At 38.0% G+C, this 8,996-nt stretch overlaps 1 protein-coding gene across 1 annotated transcript; it reads left to right on the top strand.

The window, feature by feature from the left end:
- The first annotated feature begins 3,390 nt into the window (after positions 1 to 3,390).
- LOC106770263 (protein FAR-RED IMPAIRED RESPONSE 1-like) lies at positions 3,391 to 5,283 on the top strand. Its single transcript, XM_014656078.1, has 2 exons — positions 3,391 to 3,944; positions 4,677 to 5,283. Exons 1-2 carry the CDS (start codon positions 3,391 to 3,393, stop codon positions 5,281 to 5,283), a joined length of 1,161 nt encoding a protein of 386 aa, XP_014511564.1.
- Positions 5,284 to 8,996: the final 3,713 nt, after the last annotated feature.

Raw genomic sequence — 8,996 nt, 5'->3', positions numbered from 1 at the left:
TGTCCAAAACCACTCAAAAATGGTGGGGACCACCTCTAAGAAACCCTAGGTTAAGTGCCACATGTCCCTCAAAGTTTGGGCCTAACATAGAATTTGCCCACATGGGCCCAACGCACCAAAAGCTTAAATAAAGTTCTTAATCAACTAGATTACAATTTTAATTAAATTTGCAATGACTAAATATTAAATCTTGAATGTCCATGCCACCTCCTAATGCTCCAAAATATGTCTCCAATATTTTCCCTGCAATTAAACATGCAATTAATTAGCTCAGAAAATCCAAATTAATGAAAATATGAATTTCCGACCAAATTAAGCACAATTAGGACAAATGGGGAAATAACGGACAATTAAACACAATTCCCTGATTTATTTGAGTGCAATAAACCAAATATAGTCAAGAAATAACGACTCATCACTTACCGATAGGTTGTAATCGGTTACAATAGCATAATTAGGAATCTGTATTGAAAGTGCAACGCTGCTCCCTTGTTTTGTGGGAGGCGCTCCTCGGTCCAAAGCTGGTGCAGTTAAGAACACTCAGGTTGTGACTTATGGGCCTGTGTAATCGCTTACAGACAGACTGTAATCGCTTACAGTAGCATAATTAGGAATCTGTACTGAAAGTTCATAGTTGCTCCCTAGTTTTGGTCGTGGGGCTCCCAAGTCCGTGCTTTGTCCTTAGTTGGTTAGAATTAAAGGGTGCTTGTTGTGATTAGAGGTTGACTCTTATGACCCAGTAGTTGTAAGGGGTTTGTTGGAATAGGGTTGGGCACATACTTAGGAGGTTAGCATTTCAGCCAAGCTGGTGCTGGGAGGAACGCTCAGGTTGTGACTTTTGTGCCTGTGTAACCGCTTACAGACATGCTGTAATCGGTTACAATAACATAATTAGGATTCTGTATTGAAAGTGCAACACTGCTCCCTTGTTTTGGTGGAGGTTCTCCCAGTCCAAAGCTGGTGCTGTTAGGAACACTCAGGTTGTGACTTATGGGCCTGTGTAATCGCTTACAGACAGGCTTTAATCGCTTACAGTAGCATAATTACGAATCTGTACTGAAAGTTCATAGTTGCTCCCTAGTTTTGGTGGTGGGGCTCCCAGTCCGTGCTTTGTCCTTAGTTGGTTAGAATTAAAGGGTGCTTGTTGTGATTAGAGGTTGACTCTTATCACCCAGTACTTGTAAGGGGTTTCTTGGAATAGGGTACGACATAAAGATACCAAATTTAGTACAACACGTCAACATTTTTGTCATATTCATTTCTCCATGGTGTGTACATTGATACCATAGTACCATTTGAATACAAAATGAAGCAATCATCATGAACGATGATAAAGTGATCCCAATAAATATTACAGTCATCCTAAATAAAAGTAGGAGTTTTAGTTAACATTAGTATAGTAATCCTTAAATGATTCAAAGTCACCTGCAAAAGAAAGTAAACATCCAATTATATGTCAACATAATATTATTACATCGCGTTAGAGTTTTGTTCATTGTTGGTTTCTGGTACTTTCGATGTAGATGGTTGTTGATGTGGATTTCTCAATTTTCGCATAATCTCAGCCATGTTTGGTTCTTCCAGTAGAAAGGGTCGAATCACTGGTTTGCATGTTTCCATCACGAGTTCCTTTGTTGGAGGACATATGTCACTGGGAAATACTTTCACTACATTTCGAAGCACTATGTTAATGTAATAGGTTGGGAGAAATGCACTGAATGAACGAACCTAAATGAAAAGAAGCAAATAATATGAGTAATAATACCAAAAGTTATCGAATATAAATAGAACTATGAATAAGATGGGTTACAAGGTTAAGTATCAAAACGGAACCAAGACCGATATGTGGACCAAAATTTGGATCTTGAAGAACTTTCCTATGTAAGGACGCCTTCATAGTCGTAGTAGGGTCCTGGTTACAGTAAATGTCACATTACATTAAGGTAAAGAACCAAAGTATATGTTATGGTTAATTATTACCTTCAAAGTTAGTTGCATATCTCCCAGACCATTGGGGTTACACTCCTTAACAATACAAACAACAAGTGGCAGCACTGACACTGATTTTGCTGTATCTAGGTGATTGACGTTATTAATATCTCCATCTTTCACAAGATCCGCATTTGACTCTTTTAATAACATTTAAAAATAAAATTACAATGACAAAGTTTATAGAATTACTGACCATGGTGTTTGATGTACATCTCAACCCATTTCCAAGCATTGAAATTGAAATCTCTTCATATGTTGCTTGAGCAACTTCCTGAGTAAATTGTTGGGTGGTACGTGGGTCATCACTTATCCTATTCATAATTATTGCCTGCACATTGCTAGCCGGACTAGGAATCAATAATGATGAACTATCACATTTCTTCAAGAACGATTGAAGGACGTCCTCGTCAAAATCAAGACCTTCCCAAGCATCCATGGTCTTTGTATCTGAAAGAAGAATAAATATTTTTAACAAAAGATATGAAGTAAGAAAATGCAAGCGTGTTAGGAATACACATTACTTCGAACAAGTTTTGTGGAATGAAATTGAGAGTGACTTCCTACAGCATAAAGTTTGTTCATATATAAAGACCAAAAAAAGGAGACTATTAACTTTTTTTTTAAATAATAATTTAACATTAATTTATTATTGATATGACTATTGAAGGCTTAAGAAAAAGTTAATATTAATTTATATATTTACCTACTATCATAACATTTTCGTTTTCCTTCTTCACCTTTATCATGCATTTAATGAAGGAGGTATCATGAAAAGTATTTTTCAGATCACTTTTTCACATTCCCCCATGCAATAGACATTAGTTGTTAGCTTTCTTAATGAAAAATGCATTTAATGTGGGGAAATTTTAAGTTACTTCAACACTCCACGTATTGGCACCTTTTCCTTACTTAATTTATGACATTCATTAAATGCTCCATCCTTCCTTAAACACAATAATCCGTAGTGTTCATTTGTTGTGCTTTATCTTCTTTGGATTAATTGCTTCTACATTAAACCATTCAACTTTCAAACTTTCAACTTTTGCATTAATTGTGCTTCTTCTCACTGGACGTCCACTTTCATGACTATTTCTTTCATCTGCATTAAAGAAGCTTTTAAAGGCATTGTTTGGTTGTTGATCGTTGGTCAGAAGCACAACAACAACATTAAACGAGGAGTAAATTCATTGAAGGCCTTCAACTATAAGTTTACCTGGATATAAGTTCCATTAATAAATTTTTTATTCCTTCCATTTTGTTCATTGTATTAGTGGAACCATTTGTTACAGGTTGCTTGATATATTTATCATCTTTTTTGTATTCGTTTTTATAATTATTTATTTATTAAGCCATATTGTCAGGTAATACATTAAAGGGATGCACAGTTGTCCAGAGAACATGATTGTGGTTGGTGAAAGCAATGAGGAATTTAATACCGTAGATGATAGTTGTTTGGAGTTGGTTCCTACTTTGAACATGTGTTTTGACACTATGCAAGAAGCAAAGAAATTTTATTCTGACTATGGAAAAAGATGTGGTTTTGGTGTTGGAACAATAACTTCTAAAAAGGACGACAATAACGAAGTGTACTACTTGAGATTGGTATGTTCAAGGGAAGGTAAATATGTTTCTAACATTCGTCCAGAAGTGAAAACTCTGCCTAGTCAGACTAATCAATGCCGTGCTGGAATAACAATTGCTCGAAAAGATGACAAATGGGTTGTAAGGACTGTAGCTGTAGAGCACAGTCATGAGCTTTGTTCACAAACCTCCAATCTATTCCGTGCCAATAGAAAATTGAACATGCATGCGAAGCACACATTGGAAGTTAATGATGAAGCCGGTGTACATATTAACAAGAGTTTCCTTAGCATGGTTGGTGAAGCTGGTGGATATGAAAATATGCAATTTATGGAGAGAGATGCTAGGAACTTCATTGGTCAACATAGAAGGTCAGTTTGTAAGGAGGGGGATGGTCAAGCGCTGCTACGTCACTTTTTCAAAAATGAGAGACCTTAATAATGATTTCTTCTATGACCAAGAAATGGATGAAGGAAATAAAATTACTAGTGTATTTTGGGCGGACGCTAAAAGCCGAGCTGCTTGTGAGGAATTCGGTGATGTGATGTCTTTTGATACCACTTATTTAACAAACAAATTTGATATGCCATTTGCTCCATTTGTGGGAGTAAACCATCATGGACAATCCATCCTACTTGGTTGTGGATTACTCTCATCAAAGGACACTAGGTCATTTGTGTGGTTATTCCAAAGTTGGTTAAGATGAATGGGCAACAAGGGACCAGACAGTATTCTAACTGACCAATGTAGGGCCATGGCTAATGCAATTGAAGAAGTAATGCCCACAACAAAGCATAAGTGGTGTTTGTGGCACATAATAAAAAGATACCTGAAAAATTGCAAGGGTATAAAAATTATGTTGGTATCTAGAGTGATATCAAAGTGCTTGTCTATGACTGCTGTTCTACAGTAGACTTTGAAATTGGTTGGAAAGAACTACTTAGAAAACATAACTTAGAAAATAATGAATGGTTATGTAATTTGTACGATGAGAGACATAAGTGGGTGCCTTGCTACTTCAAGAATCATTTTTGGGCTGGTATGTCCACAACTCAGAGAAGTGAGTGAATGAATGCATTCTTTGATGGATTCATCAATTCCAGTACGACACTTCTACAATTTGTGGTTCAGTACGATAATGTTCTTAAATTCAAAGCCCAAAAAGAAATAGAAGCCGACTTCTATTCCTTCAATACCACAGTTGCATGTGGGTCTCAATCACCTATTGAAAGACAATTTCAAGTTGAGTACACACATGCAAAATTTGAGGAAGTACAAATTAAGTTTCAGTCCAGGATGAATTGTTTCTTCAAAGACACAGTGAAGGACTGTATTTCTAACAAGTACACCATCGAAGAAGAGTGCATGTGGGATGGAAAATCTACCGCCAAATATTACCATGTTGAATTTGATCCTCTTACAAATGATACAAGTTGCTCTTGCCTACTCTTTGAGTTTAGAGGTATTATTTGTCGGCATTGCCTATTCGTTCTCGGTCAGGAAGATTTACAAAATGTCCCCTCTAAATATGTTCTCCACCGTTGCAGCAAAAATATCCGAAGAAAGCACACACTGATTAGAGCAGCTTACAGTTCTTTGAATCAAGAACCCAAGATGCAAAGATACCAATCATTGTGTAAGTGGTTCTATGAAATAGCTGAGGCTGCATGTGAATCTGAATTTGCATCTCATAATTGGAAAAAGAATTGAATTGTCTTGGTAAAAAGTTTGGAGTCACTTCATCATTAAGAAATAACATAATAATTGAGGGAGGACAACTGAGGTATGACAATCCCATGACCAATACTCCATTGTACCCCGCATGTGGAAGTAGTGATGTACTTGTTCACAGTCCCGTTGCGGTGAAGCGTAAAGGCCGACCAAGAACTAACAGATTGAAGTCAAGTGTTGAAACACTAAGTAGAAAAAGAAAAACCGCTTCAAGGAAAAATGCTTCAACAACAACACTTCAATAAAATGTGAGTACTTTCATTCATGTTAAATTATAATCATGTATTATTTTTGTGACATGTTGTTGATATATGTTGGTTTGTGATCTCAGGAAACAACAACATGTACTGTTACACAATCTGAAGAGGTCCTTCGTTATTCAACCGAAACGCAAGAAGTTTCACAACTATCTGAAATGGCTCCACTTGGGTTTATGTCATTGTTATCTGCTGTTGATAATAATTTTGATAACTCACAATGTTGATGTATGTTATTATTAGATGATCTCTTATTTCATTATCTTTTTCAAAACTATTGTGCACAATGTTGACAGGTTAATCTTTGGAATTAGATAATATGACATTAACTGTTCTGGTAATCGATTACATTGACAGTTGTAATCAACTACAGCAGCATGTCAGCCAACAGATGTTGTGGCACTGCACCCATGTTTAATAACCTCCATTAATTTATCATAACTTCCCTACACCCAGGTTTAATAGCACGTCCACCCAAACGGTTTCCTGCCTCACCCACTACACCATTCTTAATTAATAGCATTGTAACCCACTTCCCCAATGAAAACATTAATGACATCTAACACTTATAACCTCTAATCCCCTTTGAAAACCCTAAACACCTCTAATGGGAGATCGTGCTCACAAGAAACTTAGGGCTTCCTCTTCCGTAGGGGGACGTCGAAGTCGCCCACCACCATCCCCTCCATTGTCGCTACAACTGACAAGTAACGAACTGTTCTCCAATGATGAGCAATATGAAAGGTTCTCTGCACATTTCTTTGAGCGTCCAATCATTGAAGGGAAGTATCTTGACGATGTGTTTTTCGAACCAGGGGAATTCGAATTCTACGACATTTTGACAAAGGCTGGGCTAAATGATTTTGTCGCTTATAAACGCCACTACTACCCCGAATTAGTTCGAGTTTTCTACAACAATATGCGTCTATCAGATTCTGGAGTCATTCGAATCGAGGTTAAGAAGGTCAAAATCACTATCAAACCTTCTCTTTTTCATAAACTAACTTCCATTTCTTGCGTTGGTGTTCGTTTTGGAGGAAATCTTATTGACGAGTGGAAGGATGAATACAATTCTGTTAGTGCTAGGAAATTGATTTGTAAACCAGGTCCAGGTCCAATCATTCGAGGTAGATTATTGGCCGGGCGTATGAAGTTTGAATATAGGATACTTCATTATGTATTTTGTCGGATCTTACTTCCTTGTTCAACGAATGTTGCACAGGCAACGGAGGAGGACATTATGTTGATGTGGGCACTGATGAATTCTGTTCAGATTAACTACGACCATGTCATTCGAAACAGGATGAAAAGGGCTACAAGGGACAATGCCCAACTCCCATATCCACATCTAATTACCACATTCATGGAACACTTTGGTGTCCCTACACAAAGTGATCCTTTAACCGAAGTCAAGGGTAAACAGAGGATTGGTTTCGATGTTTTAACATCAATGGGTTATGACAAAAATGCTGAAGGAATATGGGTTTAAAAGATGATGTTGACAATGCAGAAGAGAAAGGTAATGAAGAACCACAGGTTGATAATGAAGAACACGAAGAAAGACAACCGTCTCCAATTCCAGATCAATCCTCTTCTGCCACATTGAGTGAAGTAATCACACAAATACAAGATCTCCGCATGTTCCTGGGCGATCTATTAGACACAATTGAAAATCGAGTTGGAAGTGTAGAGGAACAACTTATTAACTTCCGCAACGAATTTGATCGACAATCGGCTTCTTAGATTAAATTTCATTGATGGGTGCTATGTAACTTTTCTTTCAAGAACTTGTTTTTTCGCCAACTTTTGTTAAGTCTTTCTATTAATATATGTGACTTTTATTATTGTTATCACTTCTCACATTACACAATGCACTTCATTACAACTTTTACGTGTGTTTCATATTGGAGAACCAACATATAGTTTTCAAAAGACTGTCATAACGAATACAAAACACGGGTTAACCAAGACAAAAAACATTGAAAAACACTACAGTAAGGAATGTTAAGGAGCCACTATGTCATTTGTGGCTAGCAAGCACGAACTTTTGGTACAAAATCTGTTCAGGTACTGGTAATCTCTTACAGTGTCATTGTAAGCGATTACAACAACACCTGGACTGTGCAATTGCTGCTGGAAAGTCACATCCCACCCCACCTACAACTCCACTTGCTCTTCCCTTAACATAGACCTTCACCCCCATGGCAATCAGGCTTAACCAAGACAAAGAAAATTGAAAACCACTGCAGTAAGGCATGTTAGGGAGCCACTATGTCAATTGTGAGTAGCAAACACGAGCTTCTAGTACAAAATATGTTTTGGTATTGGTAATCGCCTACAATGTCATTTTAAGCGATTACAACAGCACCTGGGCTGTGCAATTGCTGCTGGAAAGTCACATCCCACCCCACCCACAACTCCACTTGCTCTTCCCTTAACATAGACCTTCACCTTATGGCAATCAGGCTTAACCAATACAAAGAAAATTGACAAACACTTCAGAGAGGAATGTTAGGGAGCCACTATGTCATTTGTGGGTAGCAAGCATGAACTTTTGGCACAAAATTCTGTTTTGGTACTGGTAATTGCTTACAGTGTCATTGTAAGTGATTATAGTAGCACCTATGCTGTGCAATTGCTGCTGGAAAGTCACATCCCACCGCACCCATAACTCCACGTGCTCTTCCCTTAACATAGACCTTGACCCCATGGCAATCAGGCTTAACCAAGACAAAGTAAATTCAAAAACACTGCAGTAAGGCATGTTAGGGAGCCACTCTGTCAATTGTGGGTACCAAGCATGAGCTTTTGGTACAAAATATGATCTGGTAATGGTAATCGCTTACAGTGTCATTGTAAGCGATTACAGCAGCAATTGGGCTGTGCAATTGCTGCTGGAAAGTCACATCCCACCCCACCTACAACTCCACTTGCTCTTCTCTAAACAAAGACATTCACCCCATGGCAATCAGGCTTAACCAAGACAAAGAAAATTGAAAAGCACTGCAGTAAGGCATGTTAGGGAGCCACTATGTCAATTGTGGGTAGCATGCATGAGCTTCTGGTACAAAATATGTTCTGGTAGTGGTAATTGCTTACAGTGTCATTTTAAGCGATTACAACAGCACCTGGGTTGTGCAATTGCTGCTGGAAAGTCACATCCCACCCCCACGCACAACTCCACTTGCTCTTCCCATAACATAGACCTTCACCCGATGGTAATCAGGCTTAACCAATACAAAGAAAATTGACAAACACTATAGTGAGGAATGTTAAGGAGCCACTATGTCATTTGTGGGTAGCAAGCATGAACTTTTGGTACAAAATCTGTTTTGGTACTGGTAATAGCTTACAGTGTCACTGTAAGCGATTACAGTAGCACCTAGGCTGTGCAATTGCTGCTGGAAAGTCACATCCCACCGCACCCACAACTCC

The sequence above is a fragment of the Vigna radiata genome, chromosome 8 (genome assembly GCF_000741045.1).
Source record: "Vigna radiata var. radiata cultivar VC1973A chromosome 8, Vradiata_ver6, whole genome shotgun sequence".
Classification (NCBI taxonomy): domain Eukaryota; kingdom Viridiplantae; phylum Streptophyta; class Magnoliopsida; order Fabales; family Fabaceae; genus Vigna; species Vigna radiata.
This window is presented reverse-complemented; position numbering and strand designations above follow the sequence as displayed.

Bases quoted from the DNA above. Each gene is read 5' to 3' on its own strand.
- LOC106770263 (XM_014656078.1), top strand. From the start codon at position 3,391: ATGATTGTGGTTGGTGAAAGCAATGAGGAATTTAATACCGTAGATGAT. The intron at 3,945-4,676 runs GTCAGTTTGTAA...CATCAATTCCAG, and splicing joins TTCATTGGTCAACATAGAAG to TACGACACTTCTACAATTTG.